The 18,457-nt window shown below is 41.4% G+C and overlaps 1 protein-coding gene across 1 annotated transcript; it reads left to right on the top strand.

Moving 5' to 3' along the window:
- Window positions 1–419: 419 nt before the first annotated feature.
- LOC126968169 (uncharacterized) lies at window positions 420–16,107 on the top strand. The gene is made up of 4 exons (XM_050813026.1): window positions 420–470; window positions 5,012–5,162; window positions 14,995–15,116; window positions 15,868–16,107. Exons 1-4 carry the CDS (start codon window positions 420–422, stop codon window positions 16,105–16,107), a joined length of 564 nt encoding a protein of 187 aa, XP_050668983.1.
- Window positions 16,108–18,457: the final 2,350 nt, after the last annotated feature.

The following is an 18,457-nucleotide window of genomic DNA, read 5'->3' as shown; positions in this document are numbered from 1 at the left end:
AATATATTTTAATTTCTCTTTGATAGGATATTTAGTTGTAAAATGGGAACCTACCCTTAATATTGTAACGCGTGGGTCCTCCCTCATACGCGGGATCAATAACAACAACCTAATACCATCTAATTCATTATATTCATATCAAAACTTAATACATCTTATATATTTTATATTGGGCGAAGGCCGACCCTTCTTACTTTACTTCATTCTCTTTTCTGACTCGTTATTCAATTACTTTTTCATCCGCGTCAATATTCGAACTTCATCATACTTCATGTCAAAAATTACTCTTTTACTTGACGGCCAATCATAGAACAATGAGTTCTTATATGCGGATAAGAACTCCTTGTTACAATATCAATAAATGTAATGTAATTCTAATAATTTCAGATTGTAATAGTACAAGAATCACTATACATAAGATGCACTATGTCAAACCAGCTGATTGTAAAGATTTCTACAGACAACATGATGTGAGTTCTTTTAAACTTTATTATAGTATATCTTTCTTTCTAAAGCTATTAAAACACGTAATTATTTGCAATGGATAACAGAGCATATATGTGAAATTATAATGTTCATTTGTTCAAAATTACGAATCTCCTAAAGTTTTCTTTCAACCGTTTTGAAATTTTTACAGTATATTAAAAAACACGGGCAGGTTTTAATTACTCTATAAGTTAAAAATAAAGTTGAAAAAACACGCTTTAATATAAAACAAAATTTTAAAGTAGAAAATAAGTTAGAAATATTGTGATGCTCAAAAAGTGTATTTTATTGTAGAAACTCACGCCCCTTGGAATTTCGCACAGACACTATCGGGAATCGAATTTAAAAAAAATACTAATACTGAAGATCCTGGCAAGGGTAATGAGACAGACTATTTAAATTATTGCATTGCCATCGATCCTTGATGAGTTTGCAAATTTCCAAATTAATTTAAGGTTTTGAAAGAGTCGAAAATGACGTTCAAAAAATTCCGTTCCCACAAACAAACATATCGATCAAGCTAATAAAAGTGGGACAAACTATTTAAATTATTGAGTTACCATCGATTCTTGACGAGTGTGCAAAATTCCAAATATTAATTTTTTCCAAATATAACCTTTTGAAGAAGTCGAAAATTACATTCAAAGATTCCGTTGATTGAAATTGCGTTTAAAGTACGAAGTTTCACTTCAATCCGATGTCCTAATGTGCATTAAAATCACGTTCCGTTACTTAGATACATATTGACAGTCCAAGCTCAAAGAAGCGTGTTCAAAATGTGTGTTTGTATATTATATGTTATCATTTCCATCAACACTGTTGTACCAATCACATTGTAAATTCTGGCAGGTATTTGTATTTTTTTGTAGAAAAGTTTTTGTTTTTCCTTATCCTTATCCTAGCTATCCAGCTGGACATACGGCGGTTCTACAGAGCACACATTTCTATATCGGTTAACCGTTAACCGTTTCTTATAAAGATTGTGTATTCATTACTAGCAATACAACGCGAACGTTTGCCAGATTCAGCTAGTCTACTCGTAACTATAAAAGTCATTGCTTTTTACTTTTATCAGTTCTATCTTGGTGTTTGCAAAAATGAAATAAATTATGTTTAACTAAATAATTCTAAGTTTAATTTGTGTTTGTTGACTGCAGAATGTAACATGTACCTAAATTTATAACCCAAACTAATAGTAAAAATCCAATCTAAGTTCGATTCGATAACTTGCAAAACCCAAGGTTTAGAAAATAAACAAGAATTTATAATTTAAATTGTGAGAATTATACGAAATCTTATTTTTAAAACTTTTTTGTAATGCTATTGATAAATGTTATCTATCGCAGCTTGATCGATATGTTTGTTTGTGGGAACGGAATTTTTTGAACGTCATTTTCGACTCTTTCAAAACGTTAGATTAATTTGGAAATTGGCAAACTCATCAAGGATCGATGGCAATGCAATAATTTCAGACCGGGTTGATATTACCAATAAATTTAATGTTCTGGCCCCCAATATTAAAGTTTTGGATAAGAATTCACTTGACCTTCTTGGAGCTCCATTATTTCCTGTTTCAATTCCAACGATCTTAAACGATCACATTAAAAAATTTAATAATGTTTCGGACAGATTATTGAAAATTAATTCTCATATGGCCTTAACTATTATTCGGTCTTGTTTATTTGTTCCAAAATTTACGTACCTCTTAAGGTCTAGCCCGTTATGGAAATTTCCAAATTTGCTTGATGTGATTGATATTTCACTTAAAAATATTTTAGAAACCGTTTTGAATTGCGCGTTTACAGATCGTGCATGGTCTCAAGCCTCTTTACCGATACGGTTTGGTGGTTTGGGTACTCGCAAAGTTTTGGGCGTTGCCTTACCAGCATTTCTATCTTCAGTTCATAGTGCGCAGCCTTTGGTTACTAGAATTGTAAATCATGTACCAGGTAACTCAGAGATTGTGTATTTGAACGAAGCTAACAATGCTTGGTTAAATATTGCAAACATTCAAAATTTTCCAGACGATTTAAAGTGTCAAAAAGCATGGGACGCACTTCTTTGTAAGTCAGCCTTTGATGATCTTTTGATCTCATCTACTGACATAACAGAGCGTGCTCGTCTTTTGGCCGTGACAGAAAATGAGTCGGGATTTTGGTTACAAGCCTTGCCTTCTGCGCCGATTGGAACGCTACTTGACAATATGACATTGTCAATATGCGTATCACTCCGGCTAGGTATAAAACTGAATGAACCACATCAATGTAGATGTGGCGTTCAGGTAGATGCTCTTGGACGCCACGGGTTATCCTGCCTAAAATCGGCAGGCCGTATCAGTCGTCACGCCAGCATTAATGAAGTCATCCGCAGGGCATTTGCCGCTCTTAATATACCAGCTGTTTTAGAGCCAAATGGTATTACCCGCCGCGATGGCAAGCGTCCTGATGGAATGACGCTGGTAGCTTGGGCACGGGGAAGGGCGCTGGTGTGGGACGCTACTTGCGTCGACACTCTGGCTCCTTCTCATGTCCAAGTTACGTCAGTTGGTGCTGGGGCTGCTGCTTCGACTGCCGAAGACAGCAAGCGTTGCAAATATGTAGTCTCAGTGAGTCATACATCTTTGTGCCGTTTGGTGTCGAGACACTTGGCCCGTGGGGCCCAGAGGCGCGGAGAATGTTCAAAATACTATCTTCGCGCCTCAATAAGGCTACTGGAAACCCAAGCGCTGGCAGCTATTTCGGTCAACGGATCAGCCTTGCTATCCAACGGGGTAATGCTGCCAGTATTCTTGGTACGCTTCCACGTAATGATAGTTTTAATTTTATGTAGTCGTAGTATTGTAAATATAGTTATAAGATTTGTTTTGATTAAATAAATAATTTATTCTATTGCAACTAAGTTAATTATAAGTTTTAATATTTTTTTCTATCCAAAAGTCTCAAAATTTGAGTGTAGGGCTGCTAACTGCAAAATATACAAAACCTTGTTTTTTATGAGAAAAAGCGACGAGACGAGCATGGCTTACCTAACAGGTTAAAACCATTCCAAAGCACTGATAAAAGCATTCAATAATAGAAACGCGAATGAAGCCCTATCATTGAGGATGAAAAAACTATGCATATTTACCAGGATGCTAACTGGGCACTGTCGCCTAAATAAGCACTTTAATGTGGTCGGAATAAGAAACGATAGAACTTGCAGATTTGGCCTTGAGGCTGATGAAACGCCTCTTCATCTCCTCTATGATTGCGGCCCTCGAATGCGTATGAGTAACACCATCCTTGGCTACTACACCCTGCTCCCAGATGCTCACAATGCAGTGCCGCTCAGGATTCTTGATTCAACCAAAACTTGTGTGCGGCAATATAATTTCTTTCATCACTTTCAGATGTTAAATCTCATTAACCCAGTGCCCTTCTAACAGAAGCACAATAAATAGCGAAAAAGGCTTCGCTCTAATTTTCACCGAGCCAGAAACCTGTGCAAAGAAGCCTGTCGCAGATAAATCTAAAAAGCAATATTAATTCCAGTTGGATATCGATAGCATATGGCCATCTCGAGTTTTATGTGCAAGGGCGGCCGCTTCTAAAGACTGCATCTGGAGAAGTGGTACCATTCTGGCGCTCAGACAAGGCGATAAGTGGAGTTTGGTTCGTTGAGATTTTATATTTTTGAATCTATACTTTCTTAGGCACGTTATGAAAAAATTATGACAGTGAAATTTTAAGATGCGCGTGCATCACTGTAGCACAAAAGTAACAGGGTGAAATTGGTTCCTAAAATTTTCTGACGTTTGCGACATTCGTTTTTTTTTTTTTTGGTTTTTCGTCCATTATTAGGATAGGCAAAGTGTTCAAGCCCGTAGAGCCGTATTCATTATTTAATAATTTATTGTCAAAGCCGTCGTTGCAAAATTTTTACAATTTTGTTCTTTCTTTTTTTTTTTTGGTTTTTAGGCCAAAGAAGTATAATTTCTTGCGTGTATAGTACATACACACATTTTTTTTTGTCCACTACACTGTGGACAAACTTTCAGAAACTTTCTTCCACGTATTGCCAATCTGTGGAATAAACATAGGTACGACGTTATAGGTTTTTTTTATGCTTAAACCTGATAGTGACCCTTCAGGTCACTACGGCCCATTCCCTCTTGTAGAGGATTCACAGGAGCGTTGCCGACCTAATAAAACGTTGAATATACGTAATCTTATAGTCACAATATCTATACAAATGGAATTAAAAAGAAGTTTTTGAAAACAGTTTATATTTTAAACGGTGTATATAGATATTTCAGATTCCTATGGAAAATATTATAAATCTTGAAATAATATCAAAAATTCTAAAAATTAATCTCTTAAGTAAATTTTTACTTGTATATGTATATTGCAAACCCAGTCTTAATACTGTTTTCATTCCAATAATTTCAGCTGCCAGCCATAATTTGTTTCAAACAAATTATGCTCTTTCAGTAAAACCTTCTCAGATAAATCTTAGTATCGCTAGTGATAATTGTCTATGTTCATAGATCGGTGTTGGTATAGAAGGGCCTGGGTGTCGTGCACCTGCTAGGTTTATAGACTACACCTGGAATCACCATTGGGTCAGAAATAACATTCTGCGGATCGGCCAACCAGCTGTCTCGAGACTATCAGACCAAGAAATTGTTTTGCGAAGAAGTAAGTGTCAAGCAAGAAATGTACTCTAACAAAATGTACCAATTTATACATATACACTCTTCTTATCTATCTTTCTAATATATAAAATTCTCGTGTCATGGTGTTAAACATTGTAACTCCTCCGAAACGACTTGAGTGATTCTCATGAAATTTTGAGTGCATATTGGGTAGGTCTGAGAATCAGACAACATCTATTTTTCATCCCCCTAAATGTTAAGGGTGGTCCTCACGTTTTTTTTAATTTTTTTGACATTTTTTTTAAATTTGTTAAAAAAAAATGGCAACTTCAAATTTTCACCCATCTACGATCAACAGTTACTTTTGTATGTGATTTTAATATCGGCAATACAACGTTTGCTGGGTCAGCTAGTAATATATATATTTCTTTTGTGCGTCTGATGTAACTAAACTCCTGCTAAGCGCGTACACCTTTCTTCAAGGACGGCACGCTCCTGTGATTCCTCTAGGATGAGGAGAATGTTGGGCGGCGGTGATCACTTAACACCAGGTGACCCGTACGCTCGTTTGTCCTCCTTTTCCAATAAAAAAAACGGCTGTACTGATTTTAATGAAACTTTCTGTGTGTCCTCAGGTGGATTCGAGAAAGGTTTAGATTCACAAATGAACTACCTCCTAAACGGCTGGACCGATATTGATGATTTTTTGTGTGTTCCAGTGAATTTGAGATTGGTCGAGATTCTCAATTCCGTCCATATAATATAATTCTCCTGCTCATGTGTATGTTAGTGAACTCCTGCTGACGACTGGACCGAGTTTTCAAATTTAAGACGTTATATATATATATATATATATATCGTGAAAATGGTCTTTTTTTAAGGCTCAATCACGCCTAAAACACTGATGCGATATTTGTCTTAGATTGATGGTTTATGGCTATTTATTATTAATCTCGTTATTTTTCGAAATCCAACGTTCCTTCCTTTTAAAACTCGCCTAGAGAAGCCGGCGGGAACGGCTAGTTTCTGTGTATAAAAAAATATGTAATATATATGAGTATTTTTCATTTTAAAGTTGAATTAGTGAAGATAAAACACTTGAATTAGTGTAGATATAATCTAGACTATTAAAACGCGAACTAAACTCTAACTAAACTCATAACAGAAACTTACATAGTTACATGAGTTTAATCCCTTTAAAAGTAGTATGATACTTGCATTAAAAAATAAATTATTTATAATTATAAATCTATTTAAATTCATACTACAGTTAAAATCTTTATAGTAAGTTAGACAATCAAGGTTTATATAAACACTTTGTTATTTTTTTTAAAGTGAAAGCCCTCACTTCTGGGATTAATTACGCAATTAAATTTATAAACAAAATTTATGAAATATGCGGGTCACAAATCCGCAACCTCTCACGTTCCGTGCGAGTGCTCTTCCTCTGAGCAAACCGTTCAAGTGACGTATCGATGATAAATCTTGTATATGTCTTATTCAACTCTCAAGTCGGGTTCGAGTCCCGCATCGTTCGTTTTTGCTTATAAATTTAATTGTGTAAGGTTTACTTAGTAACCTAGTTATTGCCTTTGACGTTGTCTACGTGGAACCTTTTTTTTAATGAAAATAAGGGACGAGACCAACAGGACGTTCAGTTGATGGTAATTGATACGCTCTACCCATAACAATGCAGTTCCGCTCAGGATTCTTGAAAAACCCAAAAATTCTGAGCGGCACTACAATTGCGCTCGTCACCTTGAGACATAAGATGTTAAGTCTCATTTGCCCAGTAATTTCACTAGCTACGGCGCCCTTCAGACCGAAACACAGTAATGTATTCACATAACTGCTTCACGGCAGAAATAGGCACCGTTGTGGTACCCATAATCTAGCCGGCTTCCTGTGCAAAGGAGCCTCCCACTGGTAAACCTAAAGAACCTTTAGGAAGCAAGAATATTATATCTGATCTAGTGTCATAATATGTAGCCTAGATAATATGTTGTCCTGACCCTTTGTTTATAAATTTGGAGCAACTTAACCATTTTTCCTTTTACCGATTTTGATCAAACACCTATAAATAATTGTTCCGAGCTATGGCTGAAGGCATTCATAACATTCTGTCCAGTAGTTGCAAAGATTAGCGTTTACAAAAAAAAAACAGACAGACAGATCGACAATTTTTTTAATTAGTATTTTTGTGTTTAGATATACTCTATCTGGAAATAAACCTAATAAAAAAAAACATCAAATGTACAGTTACGTTGACTCTACAGTTTACTGTTATCCGTGACTACGTTTGCATTTATTTACCAGTGTGTTAGTTGTGTTTGAATACAACATATGTATATTTTTTTTTATATATTTATTAAATAGGAAGACAACGTTGTATACGATAATAATCCTTATTGTCAAGCACACACTTAAATATTATTATGAAAATTGTATACCTCACTTACGGCCGTTCCCAATATACTATCTCCAGAAAAAGATAAATTACTACCTTGTACTGTCAGTAATTAGCTGTCAATAATCTGAAGCTGTCCCAATATACCCGATAAGTCATTCTTATCGCCTTATATTGGGACGCGTGAATTGCAATTTCCATACAAACTTCTATCGCTGGTAACATATACGTCGTCCCATTGACAGACAGCGTGTACGGATAAGGTGTTTTACCGCTGATAAGTTTATTGGGACAGAAAAGTCAACGATAGTTACGATTTTTATCTAAAGTAAGAGATAAACTGAATATTGAACATTCTTCTCAGGTCTGAGGCAGTCTCTTTTGAATGGGTGGCAGTTTTTGACGTTCAATAAGTGATTTTAAATCCTATTTTGAATAAAAATATTTGAATTTGAATTGGGAACGGCCGTTACAGGCTAACTCAAAATGCGTAATGAAATGAAAAACAATACCATACCTTTTTTTTAAACTAAAATCACTAAAAAATATTACAAAAAAGACACAAAAATTTGAACAACTGAAAAGTAATTCAATTAAAATACAATATGAACTATTAACCCCCTTATTGATAATGGTCCGCTAAGTTAAAACAGTCGCTAAGTAGTGTTTTTTCTCATTCTGACTTAGGTCAATAGAAGAAGACAGAGTGAGAATTAGCAATGCTTTAAGTTAGCAGACTATTATGAATAAGGGAGTATAGGTTATAGGTTATAGGTTATCACGGGCTATTATCCGCAACTCGACGACTACAGCGCGCCTATTTTGCGTGGTGAGGAGGGCGGCTAATCCTGCCACCCTAGTTCCTCAAGGTAATGTATCAAACCTCTGATGTCACCCATGACCTCGGGGAGAGTCCTCGGTGACCCCAGGTGTTTGGCCCGGTATGAGGCCACACTCCTACACTCCAAAATGACGTGTGCGGCCGTTTCGTCCGCCTCCGTGCAGGCTCTGCACAGTGGGCTGTCGGTGACACCTATATTGAACAGATGCTTGTTAAAAGGGCCGTGACCCGTTAGTACATGAGTTATTTTCCGTAACCTAGGTCGTGGAAGTTTTACTAGCTTGCGAGAGAGCTTGGGGTCTATTTGTGGTAGAGCTTCTTTTGCTTGTCTACACCCACTTACGTTCATCCAGTACTTATTATGTAATTCCTTGGTGTGTTGGCGTATTACCTTCGTAGGCCAGCTAGGCGGGAGAGGGATAGTTGGTTCTGGTCCTTTTGCTGTCATCGCTGAGCCTCTCCTGGCCAATTCATCAGCGGCATCATTCCCTCGTGAGTTACTGTGTCCCTTTATCCATTGAAGAGTTACTTGGTTGTTATTTTCGCATAACTCCCTCAGACATTGGTGACAGTTGTATATTAGCTTAGAGGTGATAGTGTGGCTTTGTAGGGCTTGTAGTACTGATTTGCTATCTGAAAGGATGCGGATGGAGTAGTCTTTTACCTTTCGAGTCAAAGTAGCAGTGACTGCTTCTATGATACCCATACATTCTGCTTGGAAGACAGTGTTATGAGCTCCTAGTGATGCAGCTATTCTTATATTTAGGTCATCCGAGAACACTCCGTATCCCGTGCCCGACCTTGTCTTTGAGCCATCTGTGAAAATCCTGAGGTTTTTTGTACTGAGGTCCTCTTTCAGTTCTTCATGCAGCTGTATTTTGTATCTCTTATCGAATATGTATTCCTTTGGAGATCTATCACTTACTGCCAACAGCAGAGGCTCCTTTTCAATCACCTCATTTAGAACCTCTGGGTGTGGGGATTGAGTGGTTTTCCAAAGATTTAATGTCTTCAACCTTACTGCGGCGCAGGCCGCCTCTTGTTTTATATAGAGGTGTAGTGCCGGAAGATTCAGCATAGCTTCTACAGCCGCGGTAGGTGTAGTTCGCATACATCCTGTGATAGCCATACCCGCTAGTCTTTGGAATCGTTGCAGTTTATTACAAGTAGTGATCAGCTTGGTGCGTGGCCACCATACAACTGCGCCGTAACATATCATAGGTCGTATCACAGCTGTGTAGAGCCATAGTACGATGTTCGGGGCAAGTCCCCATGTCTTTCCCAACATTCTACGGCATTGCCAGAAGGTTACGGTAGCTGTATTTATTTTTGTTTCCAAGTGGGCCGCCCAGTTTAACTTGCTGTCAAGTATAACTCCTAAGTATTTCACTTCGCTGTTTAGTTGGAGTTCGGTGTTAAACAGTTTTGGCAGTTTATAGTTACCCAGGACTCTTTTGTTTGTGAACATTACCAATTCTGTTTTATGTGGGTTGACTGATAGGTCGTTATCTATGCACCATCTTTCCACGATTTTCAATGCTGCATTTGTTACTTCACATGTAGTACTGGCAAACTTTCCGCTTATTAATATAGTTAGGTCGTCTGCGTAGCCTACCGTAAAGTAGTGATTTTCGTTTAGAGTGGTAATTAGATCATTTACTACCAAGTTCCATAAAAGAGGTGAGATAACTCCTCCTTGGGGGCAGCCTTTAGCTACAAATGCTTTCTGTGTCTCACTTTCATTTAGTAAAATCACTCTGTGTTTGAGCATGTTTTCAATCCATGATGACAGAGTTGTACATACTCCATGGCGGTGTAATGCTTCTTTTATTTTTGTAAATTTTGTCTTATCGAAGGCTCCTTCAATGTCCACGAAAGTTCCTAGACAAAAGGTTTTTTCCGAAAGTGCGCCCTCTATAACGTTCACTACAGCGTGGAGTGCAGATTCGGTGCTTTTACCCTGACTGTATGCGTGTTGGTTGGGGTGTAGGGGTATGTTCTTAAGGTAATTCTCCCTCAGTTCTCTTTCACACAACCTTTCTAGGGTCTTTAGGGTAAAAGAGGTAAGGCTTATGGGTCTGTAAGATTTAGCGTTTGAATAGTCACTTTTACCTGGTTTAGGTATGAAGATCACTTTAACTTCCCTCCATATCCTAGGGATGTATCTATGCGCTAGACACGCCCTGAAAATGTTGATCAGCCGGTTGTGGAGACCTTCTCCTCCCCATTGCAACAAGGCGGGAAAGATCCCATCAGGTCCTGCTGACTTAAAGGGGTGAAAGGAATTTATAGCCCACTTTATTTTATCGGTTGTCACCAACTTGTGTGCTTGTTGCCAGTCAGCTTCCTCAGCGGTTATGTTTTCATTTACCCACTCGATATGCTGCATTATTTTGCATCCTGGAAAGTGAGTTTCCGTCAGGACTCGCTCTGTTTCCTCTGGTGAGTTGGTAAATGTACCGTCAGGTTTCAGCAGGGATCCAAGGATTTGCCTGGGTTGGTTAGAGATTAATTTCCTTGCCCTGTTGGCCTGGTTATGGCATTGGATGCTGCTGCAAAATTTACGCCAGCCTTCTGATCTTCTGTATCTGATGCGTTTCTTGTATTCAGACTTACACTCTTTGTAGATGTCCCAGTCGTATTGATCGCCTGTGTTCATTGCGCGGTTCAGATGTCTCCTCACTTTTTTCCTGAGCCTTTCTAATTCAGGTCCCCACCAGGTCTGGGGTCTTGGTCTGTCTGATTGAGGGCTGGTGAGGGGACATGTAGCATGATAACTGGCAGTCATGAATTCGTATATTTTTTCTATTTGGTTTTCGATGTTGTCTACTCCGATTATTCTGGCTGGGAGTGTTTCGTCCTTTAGACGCGATTCCATCAGCGACTTGTACTGAGTAAGATTCGTTCTGCGGGGTTTCCTCTTGGGAGGCGGTGTAGTGATGTTTACCTCCATGTTAAAAAGTATCCATTTGTGGTCTGAGCAGGATGCTTCTTTCGACACATGCCAATTGGATATATAATCAGACACTCCCTCTGTTGCTAAGGTGATGTCTATAATTGTTTTGCTCCTTCTATTTACAAAGGTGGGTTCTGAACCTACATTCAAGATATTAAGGTTAGTAGAAAAAAGGTATTCAGTGAGTTGCTTACCCCTTTCGTTGGTTGTTTGCATGCCCCAGAGCGGGTGATGTGCATTGCAGTCTGCAGCCACAATAAGCTCGCTCTTGGTTGTCTCGCAGTAGTTCACCAGTTTGACAAGTTCTTCCGGCGGTGGGTCTTCCCCGTCCGGCATATAGACGGAGGCGACCACTATCGCTCTCTGGTGAGTTGGAAGGATGTGTCTGTCCAGTATTTTTATTGCGCATAAGTCTCTGTAACAAAAATCTGTTAGGGGTTGCACATGTAGATTATTAGAAATGTAGATACAGGCTCTAGGGTGTTCTGGTCCTGAGTAATGTATAAGCTTACCTCCGATATTGGAGAGATGGCATATCCGGCCCCGCCTAACCCACGGCTCCTGGATTAGGGCGAGAGCTGTAGGGTTAACCTCCAACCATTTCCGAAGTTGGGCCGTTGCGGTTTCGCTATGGTGGAGGTTTATTTGGATGGTGCTGCACTTAGAAGGGGATGCCATCTTTGGATAGCACACCCTCCTCGCCATCACCGATGCAGAGCTCTTCAATGCCCTTGGTGCAGTCGGCATCGCCTTTGGTGCCCGTCGCCAGAAGCTCTTCGAGCTCCTTTAGGCTGTCGAGCACTTGCTCCGATGGAGAGCTAGTGGCGCAGTTGCCGTCTGCTGGGTCAATTGCTTGAGCGTCCATGGGTTCCGGCAGTGCATCACTGTCGTCTATATTATTCCCAGTTGTTGTCGATGCCTCACCGTTTGTATCCTTAGAGGGGGGGGTCTCGGTGTATTTACCTCCTGGCCCCTGGAACTTCAGATATACTGAGCCCAGCATGAATGATAGCCGGCGCTCATGCTCCAAGATTGTGGGGATTTGGTCCTCCGGGATGCTTACCACGATGAAGCTGTGGTCGTTGTGGTGATAAAGGGCGTGTAACAACCAGCTGTCTACTTTGGCCCAAGAGTTCTGGAACCGTAGCATCCCGCCGATTGCTTTGGTGTCCTTCCATTCACCTGGTAGTAGAATGCCACACCTGACGCGGTTGGGAATTTCCCAGATGTTTTTTACTGCCAGGGTGTCACCGTTAGGGAGTTGGATTTCCGGGACAGCTATTTTCAGCCACTCCAATGTTTTAAGATTAGAGCACCACAGTTTTAGGATGCCCCCATCATAGACGGGTTTGCCCAGAAACGCAGGCCCTTCTCTGTCTTCATTCATAGCGGCCATCATGGCTGACATGAGCTTATCTTCAAGCTTGCTTTGTATAAGCTGTGCCATATTCGCGTCAATATGCCCTGTAGTGGTAGATGTTATGGCCACAACAGGGTCGGTTTTCGCAGCGTTGGCGTATGTTGTCGGTTTGGGCCTATTTAGCAATTTGGCCCTCTTGTGGTCACCCCTCGGAGAGTTGGTGTCGTCCAAGCGAGTGCGTTTGGTGGATGTCGAGGGTTGGGCTACTCCACCTGCTTTGTTGGAAGGAGGCCTTCGGTTGTCTGGGGCCTTCCTAGGATCATACCGGGCTTGCCTGACCGGCATATCCGAACCTCGTGAGGTGCTGGGTTGCGGTTCGGGTTCAGAGGAGGGCATTGAGGCGCTAGCTTTCTGAGCGTTGGCCTTGCGAAGGCGAGCTGCTATGCGCCTTTGCCTCCTGTTGGGTCGATGGCGATCTGTGTTGTCATGTGCCGAGTGACTTTCCCCTATTCGGGGTTTGTTTTGGTTTCGGCCCTTGTAAGATACGAGGGTCCAACCTGCCTCCAGTCTGCTGACTGATTGGGCAGACACTGCTGATGCGGCGTCTGTGCCCATAGACGGTTCCCTATTAGGCTCCTTGGTCTGTAATTTCTGGGTGCCAGCAGTTGCTGAACACGCTCCAGAGGTTTGTGTGGTCCCGGTGGATTTCTCCGCCGGGGAATTATTTTGTTTAGGGGTTTTTTTGGATCTTGTGTTGTCCATAGTTTACCGGGTAAAGAACTTCGTTCCCCTTGCTCCCCACCCTCCACCGAGCCCGCAACTGGGGATGGTTAACTTAACCATCAGGGCTGCAAGGGGAATATAGGTCCAGCTGGTTGGCCTCTTGCGCGACATCGGGAGCTCGAGATGAGCGGCTGATGGATTCGATCCTATCCATCAGTTCCTCCACCCATTCTTACCCCGTCAGCATGGCTGAGCACCTCCCCTTGCGGGGACCAGCCGAACCTCGCCTGTGGCCCTGCCAAGGCGGGGACACTTGACCATTACCCTCGTGGCGGCTACTCACGGGGCTACCGTTTAGCTTGAAATCAGGACCGAAGGAAGCGTATTACGTTACAGGGGTAACTAATCCCCGACCCCTGTCCCGCTCAACCTCCCAGGACTCCGTCATCCCCGCGTACGGCGATCAACTGCGCAGGCCAAAGACGCAGGTGGATGCTGTAAAATCTTCCGGTTGGCACCCACTAACCGCCGGAAGAGTGGAGCAGATATTAGCCACTGGCCAGCAAAGGACTGCCATTACGCAGCAATTAGTGAAAATCGAGCGCAATAGCAAATCAGTCACAGGCGCAATGTTTCCAGGGTGCACCGGAGAGGTAGGTGTCACTCTATTCAGAACGCCTAAGAGAGGTTTCATCGTGGATCGACACCACCGCCCACACGTGGAGGTTTCTGCTAAGCACCCCTCCTAAGGGAGTATATATATAATACAATATTAAAACTAAAAGAGGCATTTCTAGGTGGTAAACATTTTTTTTTAAATTTTCGTTTAAAACATGGAGTGGTTTGTTTGAAAATATGTAAGCCTGCTTTTTGAAATACATTGTTGTATGTATTGGCTATTATATCTTAAGCATATCATATTATACATATTATTATTCATATATACATAACAATCATATATCTCTCATCGTTAAGGCAGCGTTTGTAAAGAAACGTTTTTTTTTTGTCTTTGCTAATCGACGAATTCCGCCACGAAAAATTATTTTAATTTTTCGGGCTTATATAATTATATCATATGACACTTACAAATAGTTTAGCTTTCTATTGTTAACAGAATTTTCTTAAAATTGGTTCGGTAGATCCAGAAATTATTAAGTACCTATCAGTTTAGTATAGACAGACTAGCTGACCCAGCAAACTTTGTATTGCCGATATTAAAATCGCGATACAAAAGTAACTGTTCATCGTAGATGGGTGAAAATTTGAAGTTGTATGAATTTTTTAATGCTGACTCATAATCAAACAAATTTAAAAAAAAATTTGGCGTGGACCACCCTTAACATTTAGTGGGATGAAAAATAGATGGTGTCCGATTCTCAGACCTACCCAATATGCACTCAAAACTTCGTGAGAATCGGTCAAGCCGTTTCTAAGGAGTTTAACTACAAACACCGCGACATGAAAATTTTATATATTAGACTATAATATGTCCCGAAACGCAATTCAGAGTTATCACTTCTCTGCTTTTGTCGTCCTCTTCTCAGTACAATAACAGGTCCTAAATCCTAATTGGAATGTGGCATCATAGGTCTTACTAGTATTCCACGGTACGGCCCTTGCGACCTTGAAGAAATTAAATCCGAGCTCTTCTCAGATGAGACGGATATCGAGAGGATGTTCGATCAGAAGACACATAAAGTCAGCTATAATGTGAGTAGCAAATTATTACGTTTTTACTTTGATCATGCACTGTATTAAACGCCTTTATACGGCCAGAGATAAGAGCTCAAATCTATATATGGTCTTCTTGTTATTTATGTGTAGTATTGTCTCTCTATAGCCAATGTTCCTTCGAATTAATATTCAAATAACCAATGGTATCGCCGAAAAAAGAACTATTCCAAAAAACTTCGACTGCCGAAGACAGCAAGCGTCGCAAATATGTTGGTCTCAGTGAGTCATACATCTTTGTGCCGTTTGGTGTCGAGACACTTGGCGCGTGGGGCCCAGAGGCGCGGAGAATGTTCAAAATACTATCTTTGCGCCTCAATAAGGCTACTGGAAACCCTAAGCGCTGGCAGCTATTTCGGTCAACGGATTTCGGTCAGTTATGATTAAATAATATTTACAAATTAATATAGAATAGTTTTTTGAATTCAAAAAAAAAAAGATATAATATATCTAATAAACAATTTGCTTATTTTCATACAATTTAATTAATCTTATTCTAGTTACAATTATAGTTATTTTTTGATGTCGGTTAAAAAGGCATTATGTACGGTGATTAAATTTTACGAGCTCTTGCAATTCTAAACCTAGTACATATTTGAACTAAGAGATTTTAGTCGAATTTTCTTAATAAATACTCTAATGTTTCCTAATAAAATAATAGACATTGCTATTCCAGTTCACAATATTCGCCAACACGGACTACTCCTGCATCATATTCAGGGTTTTTAAGGCCAAGAAAGCAGTGAAGCCAAAGATATACCTTCGACGGTTGTGTTCGTCGCCAACACCAATCTGCTACGCGATGCAAACTCTCAAATTAGACTTTTATGTAGATATATTCTTCGTAGGTTTCGTCAAGTACTCTGTTAAGGTTTACGGCAAGGAAAGACGTCTTCTTGATATGAAGCGCACTATGGCTTACTTTAATGCTAAAAAGCAGAAACCATTTATTTGGAGACCCGTGGCTTGAAGACTAACGAGACAAATGAAGATAAACAGAACGCAGATAATCCAAGGCGTCAGTGCTAAAGGGTTCGGGAAATTCCAGTATAGTTCGGGAAATAAGTAATACAACATAGTCAGTAATATAATTATTGCTTGGCACTACACATTAATAGTGATTATCAATAATACACTTGTATATGTATCGCATGTCATATCGTACTCACTGTTCACTTTATCGCTCAGATACTGAATGACTCAACAAACCAAGTAGACCTTTGGTCCGAGAGCTGGCACCATTTTTTTTTTTTTTTAGGAGGACAAACGAGCGTACGGGTCACCTGGTGTTAAGTGATCACCGCCGCCCACATTCTCTTGCAACACCAGAGGAATCACAAGAGCGTTGCCGGCCTTTAAGAAAGGTGTACGCGCTTTTTTTGAATGTACCCATGTCGTATTGTCCCGGAAACACCGCACAACGAAGCTCATTCCATAGCTTTGTAGTACGAGGGAGAAAGCTCCTTGAAAACCGCACTGTGGAGGACCGCCACACATCCAGATGGTGGGGATGAAATCCTAACTTGTGGCGTGTCGTGCGAAGGTGGAATTCGGCGGCAGGAATCAGGTTAAACAGCTCTTCGGAACACTCCCCGTGATAAATACGGTAGAAGACACACAATGATGCGACGTCTCTACACAACGCCAAGAGATCCAGCCGTTCACAGAGCACTGAGTCCCCGACAATTCGAGCTGCTCTACGTTGCACGCGGTCAAATGGATCGAGCAGATACTGGGGTGCGCCAGACCAGAGATGACAGCAATACTCCATGTGTGGCCGGATCTGCGCTTTGTAGAGCGCTAGAATGTAGGCCGGCTTGAAGTATTGCAGTGCTCTATTGATGACGCCCAGCTTCTTCGAAGCCAATTTGGCTCGAGATTTCGAGACCCAGTATTCCGATACTAGGCGCGGCTTTAAGAGAAGTGTTCTCGAAGAGCGGTGATACGACAAATGGGGTTTTTTTAGTGGTAAACGCGCAAACTTGAGTCTTCTGGGGGTTAAATTGGACAAGGTTCAATTTACCCCATTCCGCTACCTTCTCGAGAGAGGACTCGATAGAAGACACAAGTTTCTCCCGGCACTGGTCGACGATTTCCCGAGAGAGACCTGCATGGCCCGTGTATACGGCATCACCAGTGCTGTCGTCCGCGAAGAAACAGCGTAGGAGATAGCACACAGTCTTGGGGCACTCCAGCATTCACGGGCTTCGGGTTCGAGCAATATCCGTCGACAACGACCTGTATGCTACGCCCAGTGAGGAAGCTGGAGGTCCACTTGCAAAAGCTCTCGGGGAAGCCCAAATGATGGAAGTTTTGAGAGGAGCGCCTTGTGCCATACACGTTCAAAGGCCTTCGCTATATCCAGGCTAACTGCCAGGCCTTCCCCCTTGCTTTCAATGGCCGCCGCCCATCTATGTGTTAGGTATACCAGAAGATCACCTGCCGACCGGCCATGGCGAAAGCCGTACTGTTGGTCGTTGATCAACTGGTGACCCTCTAGGTATACTAAAAGCTATCGGCTAATTATGCTCTCCATGATTTTAGAGAGCAGGGAGGTGATAGCAATAGGCCTGTAGTTCGGATCCGAACTGTCTTCTTTTTTTTGGATCGGATGGACAAGGGCTGACTTCCATGAGTCAGGGACTACGCCTTTGGAATAAGAGATCCGGAATAAACGCGTTAGCACCGGCATCAACTCAGGGGCACACGTTCTAAGCACGATTGGAGAAATGCCATCCGGCCCGCTCGACTTCCTGACATCCAATGAAAACAGAGCTCGCCTAACAGTTTTCTGTCTGATCTGTACTTTAGGCATAGAGCTCTGACACCGCGGGATGGTCGGCGGTGTTTTTCCGTTGTCGTCAAGTGTCGAGTTGGAGGCGAAAAGAGCGCACAGGAGCTCGGCTTTCTCTTTTGCCGTATGGGCCAGGGTGTCATTCCTCATGTGCAACGGCGGCATGGACGGCTGGTTGAAGTTACCAAGAGAAGCTTTCGACAACGACCAGAACTTGCGTGTGCCGGTCGGGTAACTGGAAAGCTGCTCGCCGATTTTGCCGACGTGCTTAGACTTCGCACGGGCGATTTGCCGCTTAAAAAATCTGGAGGCACGGTTATATTTCCTCTTAAGAACTTTGCAGTTCGGATCCTTTGTGCCCAGCGCCGCAACCCAAGTTCGATACGCCTGTTTTTTGCAGTCAGATGCTGCTTTAACTGACGCATCGAACTAGGGCTGTGATCTGCCACCGATCGGTACTACAGAAATATCCATGCCCTGCAGTATCACATCGGCTACTGCAACGGCGCAGGCACTAGGATCATCC

Source organism: Leptidea sinapis, chromosome 15, assembly GCF_905404315.1.
Source record: "Leptidea sinapis chromosome 15, ilLepSina1.1, whole genome shotgun sequence".
Lineage (NCBI taxonomy): Eukaryota > Metazoa > Arthropoda > Insecta > Lepidoptera > Pieridae > Leptidea > Leptidea sinapis.
The sequence above is the reverse complement of the archived record's forward strand: the minus strand, read 5'-3'. Positions and strand labels throughout refer to the sequence as shown.